The following is a 21,179-nucleotide window of genomic DNA, read 5'->3' as shown; positions in this document are numbered from 1 at the left end:
TGCTGCTTTCAAGATGTTCCAGCATTCATCGAGGGAGACAGCATCCAGTTCGTCTATCCTCGGTAACGCAGCTTCAAGACGCTGCGAGTATGTTGCAGCAACGTTCGGCTCCTGCAGTCGTTATAAGTGGTACTGTAACGAACGCTAATGTCTTATGTTATTGACGATTATCAGTTTCGAACGCAGTTTTATCATCACCAGCTAGTGGTCTCGTTGTTAGCCCCACGAGAGATTCTGACGTCGATGATGTCTGAAAAATACCAACCATCGATAAAAACGTGATCGATTTGTGTTTGCTGAGGTGATCTCCAGGTGTAACGGTATTTGAGGCTGTACAGGAAGAATGTGCTACGTATGGTCATGTTATTGGGGGCAGCGAAGTCGATAAGTCTTTTTCGATAAGCCGTTTTCGTTGGTTCGCGGATGGGCGTTGAACTTTGCAGCTTGCACCAACCCCCTGTCTCGCCGGAGGACCACAGCTCTATTTAGAGTCCCCGCTGGCACGAGGACAGTGATCAGCCACCCCTGACATGACGAACAGACGCTGATTTGAGCCGCACCTCCATAGTGAACAGACGCTCGGGTAGTCACCCTTCCCTGTCAACATACGACCAAATCTTCACTATGGTTCACCAAAAAGATGGTGTTCACATCGAATACGGTGGGGACAATAAGAAACCCAGCGAGCGAGGTGATTGGATGGTTGAGCAAAACTTGTGAAGAATTGGTGTCGCCTGGAGTTGGCGAACTGCAGCCATGGACCGGGTTTATTAGCGAAACTTTGTGAAGATGTTGGGCCCCATTATGAAAATCGAGCCGATAAATTGTTGACTTGCTAGCTCTATTCTACTATAATAGATAACGAGCAAGTCGATTGCATCGACCAAGTGAAATCTATCGGTGCCCCTGTCAGAATTTTTCGAGTTGTACGGTTTGCTTGTTGCATATCGTCAGACAATTCTCTAGTTTTGGTTTGCGTCTCTGATATTTTTCTTTGAAAAACGTTCTAGAATCGCTTAAATATATGCAATTTGCAACGATTTTGTCACATTTATCCGAAACCCACTCACCCGAAAGACAGTTACCCGGTAGACATTTACCCGAATTCCACTCACTCGAATGTAACAAATACTCGAATGCGACAGCTACCCGGATGTAACATTTACCCGAACTGACACTTATCCGATTAAGACATTTAGCCGAATGCAACAATTACCCGAACGTAACATTTACCCGAATGCGACAATTACCGGAATGTAACAATTATCCGAATGTAACATCTACCCGAATGCGATACTTACCCGAAAGAAGGATATCTTCGAATAATATTTGTATATTTATTTCTGATCAGTGTTATATGCAGATCATATTTGAGGGGTGTAAGTGACATCATCGATTTCTCTACATCGATTCTCTCTTTTGGTTATAACTTAGCTGCAAACACATTTCCAGCTGCATTTGACAATGTTGAAGATAGGTTGGAACCTCATCTATCGGATTCTATATCAAACTAAAATAGGAACGTGTTTGCAGTTGAGTTATTAACTAAAGAAAAAGTTGATGAAGAGAAATCGATCAAGTCACTTACACCCCTTTCCTTCTGAGCTCCTCATTTGTTCCTTACGTTTATTCCCATTCAAAAAGTATTTTTCGTGTAAAGTATAGTGGCGTTGAATGAAATCCTTTTCAACATAATGAAAAGTGAAAGAATGCGGTTTTATAACGTATTACGAAGTATTTTCATTCGTGTGGATGACGCAGCCCGTTTACTTAAAAGAAAGCTGACAATTTTGGTACACACGTATTATGGCACTGAAGTGCAATTTTGTTTTATTCTGAGATCAAAATACATGATATGCATAATTAACCAAGCAAACGTAAAGGTAAACGTATGCCGTCCGACGCTCGCTAACGCTCGGTCGGACCTGACTAAAGGATCGTCTCCTATGTTTCAAACAAACCGGGTAATCGGTGGAACTCAGGTTTACTTGCGAGAAGCGGTCGCTTCCGGCGACGGGTCGGCTGCCGACTTGGTTTGCGGACTTCGCCCCCATTACATTGATCTCAGAATCAATTTCGTCACAAAATAATAAATTAATGATAAATACTGCGCTGCAGTGGTAAATACGTAAGTTTTATTTCTTATCTATTCTTTTTCACATTTTCATTCAAATTTTTCATGGTAAAGTTACCTACTTAGTTTCCGGAATATTCCATAACCCATGCTCATTTCTGAATGATCTCTTGACGTTAAAATACAATACGGAAAGGAAAGAAGACGCCATGTGCCTACACTAATTTTTAAAAATGACACAGCGAAGTCTTCAACATCTTTTTAGAATTTCCTCATTTTACTTCGTAACTGGAGCTTCGACAATTCGGTATGTGTTACATTCGGGTTAATGTCCTATGGGTAAACGTAGGCTGACCAAATAGTTCGAATTAAAAACGGGACACGTAAGCAAAAAAAATTAAATAAACAAAATGCATTTTTTGAAGAATTTTATGAAAGAGTGAATAAAACCGGGAATAAAGCTAAACAATCAAACATTCTTAGATTTACCAACTTTGTTCCATTTTTTTATCTCATCAATTATAATTTCACTGATCATTATCCACTATTCATACAATATGTTTTTATGTATCTGATTTGAAGTATTTTTTACAAATGGTACTTTCAATCTCCCATTTATACTTAATGTTTCTCCTAGGCTCCATTTTTCAATCTAGTTCAACATTTTTCTCCCTGTTGGGTATGAACCATTGAGTCCACTATTTTGAACTATTGTGGTATACCCCTTTTTTATACTACCAGTAGCGTAGCGTGACCGGGTGACACCCGGGGCGGGTCACTATGGTGTCACTTCAAATAAAATATGGTTTATTTTTGGAAATCGAAATGTGACTCAAATAAATCCCGACACCGACACTGATATTGTACATGTGCATATAATAATTTTCAATTATATTATTTAATTAAATGATTCCATAATGGTACACAGTAAATGCACTGAAAAATACAATTTGTGTCACAGAATGTGCGTGTCTCTGTATTTTTGCTATTGTTTTTTTTTTGCTGATGCTATTTTTAGGCATTATTTGTATTTATTTAAAGCAACAAAAGATTTACCTCTAATGGGTGATACCGAGGCACCGCTCAGTGTCGCAATAGAGGCGATTGTGACCTGTAATAGGACTTATCAACAAACACAACACAATGTGAAAAATAAGTTCAAACAGGAAAATCTAACAAATAATCACTAGAAGAGAGTGCGAAATACATAATCTAGTAAAATGGCTGAAAACACTCCTAACAATTTATCGTGTTGTTGAAACTTGCACAAAGCAGGTTTACAAAAACGTCCAATTAGAGAATCATATCAAAATATCCGATTATTCGTGTCGCATTACAGGTCTGTCCAATTAGCTAAATGTCCGAATAGAGGCGAATCACTTTTTATAATTAAATGAAAATTATTGATTCTCGGTCTGTGAGACCAATTAACCAACTAAACCTAAGAACTATCTATCGGAAATTAACTATTATGTAAATTGAATCGAACGATCAATTCGATCCCTATAACTATCACTATCATTTTGTAAAGCGATAGAATCTTATCGGATCGAGTTCTTTCTCGATTTTTTTTTCTTGAAACGACTCCGAAATGTTTCTTAAAGCAAAGCCATCAGGAATGCAACGAGCAAACCAAACAGCTCGAAAAATTATGCCGATAGCTTTCACCCGATTGTATCTATAACAGTAAAATATAGCTAACAAGTAAAATTCTATTCAACTAGAATTACATTATAGGGCATCCAAACTCGCATACGCAGTCTTCAAAAGCGTAGTTTTCTTCAAAAATTTAATTTGTTATTGATTTTCGAAACCTTCTGCCGGATGTATCCAACATTTTCAATTGATCATTTAACAAATTATTGAAGTTATTCCTTGTGACAATTCTTTACTTTAGTGGTCGAACAACTGGATGTGTTAATATTAAAGAACTGACAATCTGAAAGAAAATATAAAAACGAAACTTTAATGAAGAAATATCTGCCCTTACAACTAATTTGTTTTATTGAGGTTGGCATAAACACCTTACAAAATTATCACGGCAAAAGGTGGAGGGATATTTATTCCATTGCATTTGGATGTGACACTATCCTAGACCAGCTGGCGGGCGCCTAGGAATAACTACGCGGGCGACCGGTAGACCGCGGACTACCGTTTGGCCATCTCTGTTCTACACGAACCATCTACACTAGGGGTTCTCAAACTATTTTGGGCAAGAGACCCTTTCCAGAATGAAGTCATACCCCAGACCCCTATCTATATATATATATATAAAAATGGAGTGATGTCTGTTTTTTTTTTACAACTTAAATGCATTTTTATTCAGATGTTTTGCTATTTGAATACATATTTTACAGTTCAAGTGACACAGTCTGGGCTTTACATCTTTGGTTCAGCTTTTGGATTTAAAATCATACTGTTGAGCAAAAGTTCCTTATTTTTAATTTGACAGTTGTTCACCATTTTAATGGTATTGTTTGTGGAGTGATGTCTGTCTGTCTGATTCTTATAGACTCGGAAACTACTGAACCGATCGACATGAAAATTGGTATGTAGGGGTTTTTGGGGCCGGGGAAGGTTTTCGTGATATTTTGAGACCCCTCTCCCCTCTCTAAGGGGGGGCTGCCATACAAATGAAACACAAATTTCTGCATTACTCGGAAATTAACCAAGCAAACGAAACCAAAGTTGGCATGTGAAAGTTTTAGGGTGCAATAAATGTTTCTATGATGGTTAGACAGTCCTTCCCCCACTCAAAGGGGGGGGGCTGCCATACAAATGAAACACAAATTTCTGCATTACTCGAGAATTAATCAAGCAAATGAAACCAAATTTGGCATGTGGAGGTTTTAGGATGCAATAAATGTTTCTATGGTGATAAGATACTCCTTCCCCCTCTCTTAGAGGGGGCTGCCATACAAATGAAACACAATTTTTTGCATTACTCGGAAATTAATCAATCAAACGAAACCAAAGTTGGCATGTGAAAGTTTTAGGGTGCAATAAATGTTTCTATGATGGTTAGACAGTCCTTCCCCCACTCAAAGGGGGGGCTGCCATACAAATGAAACACAAATTTCTGCATTACTCGAGAATTAATCAAGTGAATGAAACCAAATTTGGCATGTGGAGGTTTTAGGATGCAATAAATGTTTCTATGGTGTTAAGATACTCCTTTCCCCTCTCTAAGAGGGGGCTGCCGTACAAATGAAACACAAATTTTTGCATTACCCGAGAATTAATCAAGCAAATTAAACCAAATTAGGCATATGGAAACTTTAGGGTGCAATGAATGTTTCTATGGTGGTTAGATACCCCTCCCCCCTCTCTTAGGGGTGGCTGCCATACAAATAAAACACAAATTTCTGCATTACTCGAGAATTAATCAAGTAAATGGGCGGGACGAAGTTTGCCGGGTTAGCTAGTTGTAAATAAAAATAAACTTCGAGTTTTCAGGTTAAGTTATCCCCAGACTCATTCTAGTTTCCACTTTCGACCGCTTGAGATGAAATTTCATTACCTTCCAATGTAAAACATACGGTTCAATTCGGTTGCCAAAACTAAATTCAATATATTTTTTGCATTTTTTTTATAATTTTTTATTCACTAACAATATATTTCACATATAAAGATCTCGTGTTATTCTCGCATGATCCAATTATTTAAAAGTAGATTTAGATGGGTAATAATAAAGAAGTATTCTCTTTTCTGCTGTATCTGACCATTTTTAATGTACGTAATTTTCTTTACGAAATATATAATATCTTGTCCGAAAATTTGGGATAGTCCAAATTAAAAACAAATAAAAAAATATCTAATTCCAGTTCACTTATGTCTAAACATTCTGAAGACTATCCTCGCCCAAGGGAGGCAAATCTGGGGAATCTTTTGTACCGCCGTTTGCTCGATCCAGTTGATCCAAAATATCATCATCGTCAGATATATCATCAACATCGTCCAAAGAACAGAAGGATTGATTTTTTACTTTCTCTGAAGATTCTGGTTCAGATAACATTACATCAGCCTTTGACTGGCATACAGAGGACAACTCATTTGCCAATTGAGTTTCTGCCTTAATTTCTGAATCCGGATGCCGCTTCTCAGTTGGTATGTCCGATGTGTTTTCCGCGCTATTTTGTGTCTCGAGCTCGTTTACTCCTTGCTCGGAGTCGGATATTTCTTGACCCAAGAAATCACTCAGAGACAATTGAACTTGCTCGATTTCCTCTTCATTCTTATCGTATGCTTCGAAATCAGCCGAACTCACCTCATTTGGCGAATCATTTTTTTCTCGAAGTTTATCATCGGAACTTTCCTGAACGGAATGATGTTCCTCTCCGTTGAAATGTACATTCGTCACTTCCTGCATTTCAACGTCCTCTGCGGGGGGTGATTTTGATTCGACCATGTCCACGTCTTCTGGCGAATCACTCCTTGTTGCATCGTGCATCTCAGCATCGGCAGGTTCGTCACTTTTTTCAGCGATTGCTTCCGGATTAGCGGAAGTTTCCGATTCATCCGTTTCCATTGGAGCCGTTGATTCTTCGGGAGGTAATTCCTTTTCATTTTCAGACTCCGGCGTTGAGGTCGATTCCACAGCTGTGGAATTCTTTTCACTGATTTCACCGTTTTCAGTTTCAACGTTGGCCTAGTGTAAGAGAAAGAAGACAATGTGATAAACATGTTTATAATGATGTAAAAAATGATTAAATAAAGCCAAAATCCATATTTGACATAGCATCAACATATTAACGATTGAAAATAGAATTTCACTGAAAAAATCAAGACACAGAATTGGAAGCACCAACCGTCCGCAACTATCACTGGTGAACAGTACCGACTACAATTAATACGTTTGAACAAAGCTCTGGAGGAAGAACGACCGTAATGGGAAGAGAAGAGTTCCCGAAGAGGGTGCTTCTGGGGTGTCATAGTCGCTCTTCTTCCGTTCGGGAATTACGGTGAACAGAGAGGTTTACAGCACAAAGTGCCTGTCGGAAGTTGTAGATAGAAGTAGTTGTTCCAAAGACCGCCAACCTTTGAACGTCCCCCAGCTGCGTCCCATCGAGAATTTCTGGGCAAACCTAAAGCGGAGGGACTGCTCCAACAATTTCGTGGCGAAAATGGAGGAGAAACTAATAAATAAAGCTGAGCAAGAACTGAAAAAGATGTCGAAAAGTATGTTTGTGACAGCTGCCGGACTGCCGGAAGGGCGTCGAAACATTTTTGTAACATGATAATTTAAATGAGGAGTTTTTTTTATCACCGTCCGAGAAATGTTCATTTTTTAATTTTTTAATGCAAGCGTTAGGAGGTTTAACCCATGAAAACAACAAAAATGACAATATTCGCAAGTATCAAGTGTCATGGTTCATGTTTTTTTCCAAAAACCTTTATCAATCAGACTCAATTACTTATCATCTAACGTTTAAAGAGTCAAATTTCACCTTAAAATATAACTTATTTTCTATATAATTAAGACTAACAATTTAGTAATAACTAAATCTAACACTAGATTAATTGAACAGGATTAGGATTTAGGACTAGGATGGAGCGAGTGGTGTAGTTTGGTTTGATGAGGAGGGAAGGAATCAAACCGAGATATCATTTCTTTTGAGAAATTGGTATTTCAGCAGCCGGTTTCATTCAACAAGTCGGCGACCTCCATGGTAGCGACCATCACCCGATAACCATCAGCCTCAAAGACCCGCCGTTGCTCACGACTCGCAGACCCAGAAGGATATTCGAAAGAGCTTCTATATATCCTCCGATTTCTTGCTATCTAGGGACAACCCGTTAACCATTGCCACTTTCCATGAAACCATCATAGAGGCGACCGGAACCTCCATCCCAAGAATGAAAACCACTTTGGTCACAAATGTGCTGTATGGGTGGTCCGACGACATCAAAGGGGAGGTTACGAAGCGGAGAAAGTTTCTGCGTGTGACCAAACGACTACCAGTCGGAGATCCGATGAAGGAAACTGCCATGAACAAGTATCGAGTGCAGCTGATCAGGGTACGGGGGTTAATCCGGAAAGCGAAGCTAGACAGATGGACCGGTTTTCTGGAGCGCATCAACGAGAATCAGTCCTCTGGGGATCTTTGCCGCAAAATAAACGAGCACAATCCCATTGTCCAAGTGAACGGTATAACCCTCAACGATCCGGAAGATACTTCAAACACGCTCGGGTAATATATCGCGGTATAGTTCTCCATCTCCGAATATGACCCCGAGTTTATCCGTCGACAGGGAGCGGATACCACCGATTAGTAACTTTGTGGCCTTGGTGAGTCTTCGAAACTTCATCATCCAGGAAAAAGGTGTACAAAAGAACATGGATCCCATTAGTGCGGAAAACTCTGGCGAATTAGGGCGTTGACGGAAAACTACTTCACTTCATCAAGAACTTCGCTACATGCCGAACCTTTGATATCAAAATTGGCTCTTGAATTTTTCGCGAGGTGGCAGGAGCGTCTCAAGATAATGTTCTTGATGTTACCTTCTGTCTCGTCGCTATGAACAGCCTGCTATAGACCATGCCTAGGGAAGTCTATGCCAGATGACATTCTTCTGATGGCATTTTTTTATAATAAAAAAACAGCTGCGAATTTTTCACTGCCACTTTTTTTCACAACACCTGATATAATGTTTTAACAGTTCTTCAATCAACCAGGGTCCTGTTACACTAAAATATTATATTAATAATACATTTTAAGATTCTGTTATTTTTCATCTCATATTCCATTTGTTTAACACGCCCATAACCTCAAATTGTCTTTCCCATTAGAAGAGGAGCCAGAATTTTTTTGAGGAACATTATATAACATCTTTGTTCCGAAATGTGCAAGTGTAAATTAAACTGCAGTTGAAATTCAATTATGTTGGTGTTTTCTTGCAAATCAATAAAACAAAAAATATAACAAAGACAACAATCCGATGTAACTGAAACGTCCACTTTTGTAAACAATTTAATATATATGACCATACTCAATTTTATCCTTTTATAATTTTGAATATGCGACTATACTCATTTTTCTCTTCATACAGGGTGGGCCATTTAAAGTGGAAGGATTTGTTTTTGCAATAGCAAAGTAAAGAAGTGGAATTTAAAATTTTTTTTTTTTAAATTCATTTATTTTGGTCCAAGGAGATTTGTTCTAACTACTTTTTGATTATGATATCTCGTAAATGACCGCCTCTGGCCTTGACCGCAAAATGTGCCCTTTTTTCGGCATTTTCCATCACTTTGCCCAATGTTTCGGCCGATATGGCAGCAATTTCTTGTCGGACATTGTCTTTCAGCGCAGCCAGGGTCCTTGGTTTACCAGTGTATACCTTGGATTTTAAATATCCCCATAAAAAAAGTCAGGAGGCGTCAAATCAGGTGATCTCGGTGGCCAGTTATAATCGCCGTTTTTCGATATTAATCTTCCGGGGAACATTTCCGGCAATAATTTGGTCGTGGCAGCCGCTGTATGGCATGTAGCGCCGTCCTGTTGGAACCAGTAATTGTCCAATTCATTTTCACGAACAAATGGCAATAAAAATCGGCTATCATTGTCCGATAACGCTCCCCATTCACGGTTACCGTTGCTCCATTTTCGTTTTCAAAGAAGTACGAGCCGATGACTTTATCGACATAAATGCCACACCACACAGTAACTTTTTAGTCGTAAAGAGGTTGCGTTTCGATGAATTGAGGGTTTTCAGTAGCATAAAACCGACAATTTTGTTTATTCACTCCTCCATTCAAGTTGAAATGCGCCTCATCAGACATTATGATTTTTTGCCAAAAGCCACGTTCATTTTTGGTCATTTCGATGGTCCATTTCGCAAAATCAAGTCGACGTGGTAAGTCAGATGGGTTAAGTTGTTGAGCCATTTGAATTTTATACGGAAACATTTTCAAATCAACACGAATTATGCGTCGGAGAGTGATTCGAGCGATGCCTAACTCTTGCGAACGATGGCGACCTGATGTCGATGGAGTCTCTGCAACACTAGCTCGAACGGCATCAATATTCTCGTCGAAACGTCTTGGTCGTTGTCTGGACAGATGACTGGCATTACCAACACTACCAGACGATATAAATTTGGCATATAATCGACGTATAGTGTTGTCTCCAGGCGATGTTTTAACTTTATTTTTATTTTTCCACGCACGTTTAGTTAACACAATTGAGAAGTTATTTTGAATGTACAGCTGAAATTTCAGCGCGTTATTTAGGTGTGTATTGTTCCATGGTTAAAATTGTACTGAAATGACGCTTCCAACGCGGTATGACATTTGTTAATCTGACATCTCTGTCAAAAGTTATGGGGTTGCCAGATGCTTCCACTTTAAATGACCCACCCTGTATATATTACTTGGATTGATGCTAAGATCGCTAGGAAAAATCTCAAGCAGAATTGTCAGTGGGGAACTCAATTTCTCACTATCACTCTGCTGAGAAAGTTCAGCATCGACATCACGATAAGTCAGATGGTGGTAAACTTGTAATTAGCGATGACAGTGGCATGGTGTCGACGTCTGATGGCGACTTCAAATTAGAGCCATAATTTGGGTCCCAAACTCGTTAGTGTAATCTCTATCAGATTAGAAGACACAAGCCGGTTCTTAAATTTTAAAATTTGAATGAAAATTTTCACATCATGTTTTTTAATTACTTGAAACACGTATTTCTGACTTTCATTCAATCATATGGCTATACAATTCCAACATTGTTACTGATTGTTTTTATTATAATACAAAGTTGTCTTCATAAACAATTTTCCTATGAGACTTTTTCATCACTTGCAAATAAAAATGTTTTTCATTTAAATATAATACTAATTTGATATGGAAAAGCTAATTTTCATTTTTGATTTTAATTTTGAAAACGTGTTCATTCCAACTGAAAATCAGCTATTTTTGACGCTCCCCTAAACTAGTAAACGAAGCTCAATGCCGTCAACACGGATCGCTGTTTTGAAGAAAACAAATTCTTTTGATGTTTGAAATGTTGGGATCAAAAACATGGCGGTGTGCCTTACAGCTGTTTTATTTACCAAACCGGTTTGTGTCAAGGCAAGGCGGGTAAATGATACTAGGGGAGGCCGTTTTTTCACTAAGTTGGTTAGGGGAGCGGTATATGAAAACAGTACGGAAGAAAGCAGAACATTATTTACCTGATTTACCTGAAACGTTAAAGAGATATGCTGATCCAGAACACCATTGAGAAAATACTGGAATACTAAACTTCTTGAATAGCTAAGTAGTTTTTCAGTAACTCCTAGCAAAATTACATCTCCAATGGAAAACGAAACATTTCAGCAGACGCCGAACGGTAACAGAAAATTTGAATCGTACGTATTATGTGGTGGCTGCGGGGCGAAAGCAATACCACCGAAACAAAATTTCAACTTCAGTTTTTCATCGAAGAACACAACTCTCAACGTTGAAAAATACCATGCGTCACTTTCAACCCGGAAACAATGAAATCACAAAAGTTGAATGATCAATTGAAAAAATCACAAATTGACGATTTATCAGTCATCCAAGCAGCAAGACTTTCCAAACAGTATTTCTCAAGGTCGGGTTGTTTAGTTTGGTATTTCAAATTGGTCTTTTTCAATGCTATAGGCGAATAAACTGAGAAAGCTTAAAACCTCTACAATTCAAAACATCTTCATTACACTAATAAATCCAAACGCACTCCTGAATTCACAGAAGCTTTCTTCAGGCAAACATAAATATTAAATAGATTTTGGAATGCATAGAAAATTCTTAAATAACTGTTTTGTCGAAAGTTTTAGTGGCCCTGAAAAAGACCGATGGGTTTGTGTTGTTCTGTACATGCAGCTGAAGATGACTGATTCATGATTCATTCTTGTTCTCGCAAGAACAGTACACGCACTCAGAACATTATACGTAACGCATTCTGTATGTATCGCGGCATTTTTCTCGCACTACAAATAGTGCGGTTCTAGGCGATTGTATATTTGTCCCACACTACCGTTATCTATTCGTACAATCTCCAGGGTATGAAAACCGACGAGGTATCTCCTATTTAATTATCTCTTCCGCTGTACACTATGCTTTCAAGCAGGTACTCATATTTATAGATTTTTGTGATTTCAAAAGTTTGCTTCGAAAGTTTTGAGATATTGAAACAAATCTTTTATCTTTTCGAATGAACAACTGGCAAAGAGATGTCAACGCTCGGAACTTTGTATCCCCAAATTCTATACTTACACCCCATTACAGATTCAAATATGATGTGATGCAAAATATAAAGACACTCTTCACCAGACGGCATGCAAATCGATCCGAACAAAATTGCGCCATACAGTGCGATATCTGTCATTCATTAGAATCGAAAACTATTAAGTCTGACATCAGCATTGAGATAGACTGCTTTCTTATTACCAGTGATATTTGAATATTGTATCTCCCCCATACATACTTATCCACAAGAACATGATAGTAAAATGTGTATTCTTCCATTTTTTCTTAATTGAAATCATTTATGGGTTAGGGAATCGTAATGTATGAATTACCGGAAAAAAATAACGAATTTCCGATTCGATTGGAATGCAAACCATCAAATTTCATTCATAGCTAAAATAAATATTAACGGTAAAACTATTTCATAAAGAACCGTGACAAGTTTTCTTATTTGTACCATTACTGGAAGACGTAGTCTTATGTCAAAAAAGGTAATGATTTCATATTCATATTTTCATACCGATATTTTCATTTTTATTCACTAATGTCGACAGGATTAACCACAATGATCGGATCAAATGTATTGATTAGATATTTAATCTACTAATACCACGTAACTAGCTAATGTGTGGATGTGTGATATGTAATGTGTTAAACTCCGTTATTCTCATCTCATGTTTCCTAAATGATTTCTTAAATTTTCGGGATTGTTACACATACGAAATGATAAGAAGCCAGGCGAGCCAACCAAAAGAGCCTGGTGGGCCGTCGGTTGAGTATAGCTGCTATAGAGTGATGCTGGGCAGAGTAATTTCATGTGTTATCACGAAGAAATCATGAATGTATAAACATTAGAGTGCCAATGAGATGGTTATCTCGAATCTTCAAAGCGAACTTGATTAAAAATGTTGATTTAAGCGGATTACATCTGTGGTTGCCCAAAACACGTTTACATCCAAATGGGCGCAGCACTCCTCGTTTGAGGTACAATGACATTCAACATCTGTTGAAAAATGTACCTCCTGTAAACCAAGAATTTTTCATGAAGATGGTTTCCGATGCTCAAAATGTTGATATTAATTACGACCTGATCAGCGACAAAGAATCATAAGTTTTTCTCAGCCATTTTAATATTATTATTGCAGTAATTATTGAGACATATATAAATACATCCAACCACATTGAACTGAAAACCATATTCTTTAATTTTCATTTTGCCAAAGTGAACTGAGTGCATGCGTACTGAAACTGAAAGTCATTTCTTTCTATATTTATGTGATATTTTAGAGATATTCAGAATCTTAGTGCTTTGTAAACATCCTGTTTGTAACACACGTGGGCGATAAAATAATAGATTTGATCAGCCACGGTCAATTAGTAGGCGCCCAAACTTCAAATTGAAATATCCCAAAATAATGTTTTTGGCACATGGTTCGTTTTGGCAGAAACCCGACCATATATGATTCGATTATATACAATTTTGGACTCGATTATATACAGTTTCAAACATTTATTTCTTACAGCGCGAACACGATTATATACAATCTTGGAATTCTTTCCACTGTGTATAATCAAATCCTGCATATAACGAGTCGAACAAATTTTTTATTCGTTTTTTATACTTATATTTTTCGTTTTTTGAACATAAAGGAGGTGACTTATAGGTCGCCTTTAAGTCCGAAAACACCTTTCTCATATAAAAAAAAAATTATCCAGAATCTTTATATATTGCATATATATTAAGAATGATAGAAGTTGGATGTCAAAGAACAAATTGTGGGGCAGGTTGAGAGCTCTAATTTAGTTGATAGAAAACAATCAAGATAATTATGAATTTCTGGGTTAAAATTAATAATACTCTTTTAAGTTTCTCACTTCCAAAATGTTATGAAGATGTGTTTCAACTATATCCTGTACTAAATTTTATCTTCTTTCAAATGTATGCAACTGAATCTACGTAGCGTACTTTTTGAAGTAGAGACAGTTTAAGGCAAACAGATCCCGGTACAATAAACAAGTACAATAACTCTGTCATTGTTGAAATTTCACTGCGTATCACTGCCCAGGGTGGTCACTCGATTTCAGTTTTTGAATTCCCGCATTTTTCCCGACTTTTTCGCGCATGATTTCACGAAATTTCCGACTCTCAAAAATGAAAATTTAATAATATTGTGGTGTTAGTTAAAAATTGATTTTTGAAACCCGACTTGCGAAAAGATTGTCACTTTATTGTTTCCAAGTTCCGTATGTGATAAAAAATAGACGGTGTGGTTCTTAGCAACAAATTTTGGGTTGGATGTAGGGTTCAGGAGATACGGACCCCACCTTTACTTACTCAGAATTCAAAAAGCTTCATTTATTAGAATAACTGATCAGAACCTCCTTGATCAGATCCAAACATATTATGACCCTTTATGATCAATTCCTGAGTTGAACCAAAAATCCATAATGCGACTCTTCTATGCAATCGAAATTCTACAATTAATTCAATGCAAGTCAAATTAAGTAATTAAGTTACTTGAATCAAATCTCATCCACATGCCTGAACAATAAACAAATTATAACAAAAAATAAGCAATCATGTTTTCGAAGCTCATTATATGATTCAGTAAGATATGTGGATTTCATTAACTATCGCAAATAAAACTACAAAGAAAACCTGTCTTGTTAAAATAACACTGGACAGAAATGCTCAACAGGAATAGCAGCATATGAGAGATGAAGATGAAGTAAATAAAACGAAGTAGCACTTTTTAATGACTCTGAATCTAAGTATTTTTTTTAATGTGTCCCATTTCTACTTAAGTGCTTTGATTTATTTTAAGGACTTGTTTTGAACCGTATATTGGATCTACATTCTATACTATGAACTCCTTTTTTTCAAAGATGTGAAAGTTTCTATTGGATGCCATAAGAAAGCCATAAAAAAAGAGAATGTGAATTAATCTTATTATGTTTATGAGGCGTTATTACAAATCCAGTTCAACTTTCAACTCTGGAACCATGTGCTATTAACCATAGCGAATGTAAAAAGTCACAAAAAGTCACGTATTGTTGAAAACGGGGAAATGGAAGATTTTCTCAGCGATTTTTAGGACTTTTCTTTATCAGGGGACTCTTTGTTCTACCCATCATCGGATTCTAGTATGTTTTATGCACTGCAGTGCATTTCGAGTGCATTTACGGTTATTCATTGCTGTCAGGAAGCAGACCAGATATTACTCTATATCAGGGATCTACCGGTCTACCGGTCGCGTGTAGGTATTCCTAGACGCCCGCCAGCTGGTTTAGGATAGGGTCACCTTCGAACGCAATTGATTAAATATCTCTCCTCCTTTTCCGTGATAATTTTTTAAGGTATTTTTACTAACCTCAATAACAAATATTATTTGTAAGAGTAGATATTTCTTCATTAAAGTTTCCGTTTTAATATTTTCTTTCAAATAGTTGGTTATTTAATATTAACACATCCAGTTGTTCAACCATAACTTGTAATAAAGCAAAAAATTGCCTATAGGAACAATTTAAGCAATGTTTTCTCCAGGCATATCATTTGTTGAATGACCAATTGAAAATGCTGGAAACATTCGGAAACAAACTCAATTTTGTTTTTATTGATATTCGAAACCTTATAATTAATCTGAGCTAAACTTTTGGAGAAAATTTCGCTTTTGAAGACTGCGAATGCCAGTTTTAATGAAGTATTGTTACTTTGATATTAAAACTGTGATAAGTAATGTGAATTAATTGCGCAGATTTGTTTCAAGAAATATATTCATGAATAGAGCAACTAGTGAATGAGAAATTAGAAATTTCTAAAATTAAATAGTGACTCTATCATGTAATCCAAGTTAAACTGAATTTTGCTCGTTAGCTCTATTTTGCTGTTATAGATACAGTCAGGTGAAAGCTGTCGGAATAATTTTTCGAGCTGTTTAGTTTGCTTGTTACATTCCTGATGTTTTGCTTTGGGAAACATTTCGGAAATGTTTCAAAATATGCAATTCGCAGACGTTCGCGAAATAACTCGATTCGATAAGATTCTATCGATTTACAAAATACGAAAATTTACAGCGATCGCTCCGTTGAACCCAATTTTCCACTACTCGGCCACACATTTCGACTCGAATGTTGTGATTTTCACGTTGGATGTTGTCTCTGAGCTCTTCTAAAGTTGCTGGCTTGATAGCATAGACCAGTGACTTGATAAAGATCCATAAAAAGAAATCCAATGGCGTCAAATCGCATGGACGAGGCGGCCAATCGACAGATCCATTTTTCGAAATAACACATTCACCAAACTTACTTTTGAATACATCCATTGTATCGTGCGCTGTGTGGCAAGTGCCACCGTCTTGTTTAAACCACATATCATTGATATCCAGATCTTCCAATTCTGGTCGAAAACAGTTAACCACATGATTTTGTGACAAAAATCATCTTTTTTTTCAAGATTTGCCAGAGCCCAATCGGAGAAGTTTCGGCGCTTCATATGGTCAAGTGGCTTTAGTTCTAGAGTCAATTTGCCCTTGTAAGAATGTAGCCCAAGAACTTTTCGCAAGATACGTCACAGTGGTTTGAAAGATGTCCAATTCTTGAGAACGCCGTTATATATATTTTTTGCTTTAAAAAAAGTTTCGTATTGCAAAATTACAGAAACACGCACAGTCTGTGACATACGAGTTATGATTTTGCACGCGAGTACAGGAGGTTTAAAACTATGTTTTATCGTCTAGTACTTCATTCATGGTAGACCGCGGCCTAGCATTTGAACAATTAGTCGCCCGTTATGTCCAAAAGTTTGGCCACCCCTGCTCTATATAATGTGCAGACGGAGTGAACTATGTTTCAATCAAATACATGTTGAATTCAAACAATTTCCAAACACCAAATTCAAACCAACAAAACTTTTCCTTGAAGTTAATATGTACATTGATGAAATGTTCTTGTGGGTCTTCTGTGTGAGTGATCGCAATGGCAGAGACTATTTTTTTTAAATGCCACCAGATATTTATACAATTTCAATCTAACCCCTCCCTCCCACTAATTTTCAAAACAGAAGGGCACACTTTGACTCACAACTGTTAATTGATTGAAAAATATTTCGACATTGTTCAGTCATAGTGAACAAAGTCTTAAAAAGAGTTTCATTGGTTCAGTCAGAGTGGACCATGTACGTATATAGGAAGCCAAACATTTATCTGTGTTGGGCATTAGATTTGATGTTTTTGCAATTAGCATACATCACAATATTGTCAGAGAGTAGCTAACTTTTCTGGGAACAATACTGCCGTTCTACGCATGGTTGCTCCATGTCACTTTTTGACAATTTTAACGTTTCTTCATAAAACGATGTTTTTATGCCTAGTCTTCCAGAAAACCATAAAAAACATATTGTTTGTTCCCAGCTTTTCAAAAAACAACATCAACCTCAATTGTCCAACGTTGATATTCTATATTATGAAAAATCCGACGTATTGCCAAATTGAATTGCTCAAAGCTTCTGGTAGACAGATGTGCTAGAAATCTTTGATTGCGTTTTTCTCAGTTATTGATTTTGGAACATGTGACAACTATGCATAGAGCGGCAGAATACTGAACAAACAAAATGGACGGTTCGATAATTGCAGAACGCTGAACTTCAAGTTCGTTTCGAAATCATAAAAATGTCACATGGTCCGGTCTAACTGAACACCGATCAATTTCGAAACAAATTTCAATGAAAACGACTTCGTCTTGGTATATCAAAAAAAATATTTTGTTGCATCTCGTGCGAAGTTTTGACGCGCTTAAAACATCAGTAACATTTTAAAGCGCTGAAAAAAAACATTGAGCGAAAAAATCCCGACTTCATGAAGCAATTCCCGATTTTTTCCCGCATTTTTCCTGATGGATTTTGATTCCCGACATTTTCCCGCATTTCCCGCTTTTTTTTTACATTTTTTAAACATAAAATGTACACCAGCATTGCATTCAGCAAGATACCCTTCAGATATTGACCAAACTTCAAGTAAATCAATAGTCCAACTTCAATTGGCTCGAGATAGAAATTCAAAAATTACTCACCACTCGGTCCTCGACCTCACTGGCACATGTTTCGGCTTGTGTTCCTTCATAGTCTTTGTTACTGTCAGTTTCCTCAACCCTTGTTGTATCATGCGTCGTATCGTCATCATTCGATGGATTATCATCTTTACTACGAGTGGCATCCTTCCCGGTTTCTGCTGGTACCTTTTCAGCAGTATTTTCCTCAGTCACACTTTGCTCTTCTGCTTCATCCTTCTTCGAATTTTTTGTCTTTCGAGATTTCGCATTCGGTGGTGTTATAGGACTGCCATTCGCCGTCTTTGCGCTCTTCTTTTTGTCATTGTGATCAGCGTCCTTTTCGTCGTCGCTACCTTCCCTTCCACCACTCTCGTCTTCGCTGAAGGACAATTTATCTACATACTTTATGCTCGGGGAGTCCGAGAACTTGACTTTCTTCTTCGCCGAATAAGGACTCTCAATGCGTTCCGTTATGAGAATACTTTTTCGTTTCCCGGCTGAGCTACATATGCTAGTATTGCTCTGTTGCAGCTCTACGACATCCTCTTCGTCTAACCCAATGAACTCCTCCTGGGGTTTCCGAAGTTGTCGCGTGTCCGTATCGTGTGCTGTCGTCCTATTGAGATAGCTGGATAGATCGACACGTTCTATCCTGACGACTAGTGGCCGTAGTTCTACCTTGAAGATTCTATTAAGGTCTTCTGTGGACGGGGAAGAGGGAATCGACCGACTAGGCGAATGAGGAGGGCCATACCTTTTGCGCTGTTGGTTTCGTTTCTTCCAGTAAAGCTTCTTCGGCATTGGAAGTTTGATGAAAATTTTTTCGCTCTGTTTATTAGCTGTGTAAATAGAAAGATTCTGATTAGAATTGTAATAAAAAAACTCCGAAAACCGAAAGAACAAGCGAAATATGATGTAGCGAAATCCGATTCTAGGATTTAACTCACCTTTACCTTTCGATGAGCCGGGAGTGGAATTGGGAGAAAAACTCTTCTTTTTCTCCGTCCTTGTGGGAGTGACGGTTGGGGTCAACTTGGTCAACATCACCGGGAGCACCGCCGTATCTTCATGTCTTAATCGCTTTGCAGGTGCATCCTCTCGTTCACCCAACGAGCCCCTACCTCGTTTTCGAGTATTCTTATCTTTTGAAACATTTTGTCCACCACCACCACTAACTTTAGCGCCTTTTCCGCCTCCTGGAATACTCTCACAAATGTTGCCTATTTTATCTAAATCCAGCTTCCATAAGGCAACATTGCATTCCCTAATAGTGGCAAACTGCTTGCAGAAACGTTGTGCATTGGAGTAATTTCGTGCCATCTTTTCGTATTTGATGCATATCTCAAGCAAATACAAACACGACGCACATGCCCGGGCGGTCTCAGTTTTACCAAGGTCAATGGTCTTACACTGCTTGAGAAGATAATCCACTACTCTGTCCACTCCGGGCGTATTTACGGTGTTCTCTGATTTACACGCAAAGCAATTGCCAACGGAGATGTCGCCAGCATTCCCTATGGTACTCTTAAACTCGCCAATTTGTTTTATATTAAAATGGCATTCGATGCAAACGCGGCAGCTATCCGAAGCAAGCTGTGAATAAACGAATAATTTCAGTTATTATTGAAGAAAGTTCTCGTTTGTCCCTGAAAAGGTCACATATAATCATAGGAATCAGGTTACAATATTTGACTAGTCTTTGTATTTAATTGTATCATGTTTGCAAACATTTCAAAATATTCATTCAATTTTGAGCAAATTTCAAATATACTTGAATTAAAACTAGCCTTTGTTATGAATATGAAATTTTGCGCATGCCTCTGGTTTATATTTCCAATTCGAACTCTTCGTAAGAAAAATACAAAGGTAGCCATTTTTGCCGCCGAATTGGAGTGTTCAAAATTCCGACCAAATAACAGAGCTCCATCAAATAGTAGTACACTTTCCAAGAATAAGTACTTTTTGACTTCACATTCGGAAGCGATAATTTTGTAATAGCAACTGCAACACAAACACACACACGCACACATACCTTGATGCGGTACGTCTTCTGGATAGCTTTGGCGGTACTTGGATCATCAACCAATATTTGGCGTTGCTTCAGACAGAACAAGCACGTCTTATTTTGAACATTCATTATGCGGTGGCACGATGAAATGTTTTTTGAAGCTGAGAATTCCTGCTTGATGTTAGTTGCCGATTTTCTGAGGCAACTATGTTGCGTGCTCGTTAAACTCTCCTACAGCTGCCGAGCATTATAGTTCACACTCATTTAACTGCTACATTCAATGATACTCTTCTACATAAAGTGTATATTACGAATAAAATTTGCACTCGTTCCGATTTTACGCGCAATTCTGCCGTTTTACAAACATTGGCTTTAGGGAAAATGTTTTTCACCGCGATTCCGCTTGACTTTCCGCTTCAACGTCAATTTTCCCGACATGACAGCAGCACAAAAGTAGATAATAAAAGGCCTTTGAAATGACTAAAGACCCTACATGTAGAGCAAGTGTATATATAACTAAAGGTGTGACCGTGTCGTTATTGCGATTCTCTCTAGCGTCGTCATTCGTTGTTCGTCTTCGACTAGCGTATGGTATGAGATGGTATGAAGGGGACGTGTATCACTTTTTCACCACACACCGACGCGAGTATAGGAGTAACTTTTTTGGACATGTGAATTTTTTCCTATTTTAGAATATTGTTCAATGAAATGTATAAATTAATGTCAGTGGTGTGGAGTATTTATTAAATATAATGCATAGTATCATTTTTGGACTATTCTTATTTGATTTTAGTCCTTTTTGTCACCGGATTGAACGGGTTCATATATTATTCGTCGATATA

General features: G+C 37.7%; 2 protein-coding genes across 3 annotated transcripts in view; both read right to left on the bottom strand.

Annotated features, from left to right (window-relative positions):
- The window catches only part of LOC129761691 (ragulator complex protein LAMTOR3 homolog), a 305,844-nt gene that overhangs the window by 266,463 nt on the left and 18,202 nt on the right, over positions 1–21,179 (bottom strand). The window lies entirely within an intron of this gene.
- Positions 5,632–20,773, bottom strand: LOC129761610 (uncharacterized). 2 transcript variants are annotated; one of them, XM_055759354.1, is made up of 4 exons: positions 20,362–20,773; positions 19,283–19,922; positions 18,351–19,168; positions 5,632–6,722 (listed from the first exon to the last, which is right to left on the bottom strand). In XM_055759354.1, exons 1-4 carry the CDS (start codon positions 20,464–20,466, stop codon positions 5,910–5,912), a joined length of 2,376 nt encoding a protein of 791 aa, XP_055615329.1. In that variant the 5' UTR covers positions 20,467–20,773; the 3' UTR covers positions 5,632–5,909. The 2 variants fall into 2 exon arrangements, with proteins under 2 accessions (XP_055615329.1, XP_055615321.1); XM_055759346.1 differs by having other exon boundaries at positions 5,636–6,722; positions 19,277–19,922.

The sequence above is a fragment of the Toxorhynchites rutilus genome, chromosome 1, assembly GCF_029784135.1.
Source record: "Toxorhynchites rutilus septentrionalis strain SRP chromosome 1, ASM2978413v1, whole genome shotgun sequence".
NCBI classification, from domain to species: domain Eukaryota; kingdom Metazoa; phylum Arthropoda; class Insecta; order Diptera; family Culicidae; genus Toxorhynchites; species Toxorhynchites rutilus.
Note: the sequence above shows the minus strand (reverse complement) of the source record. Positions and strands in the feature narration are given on the sequence as shown.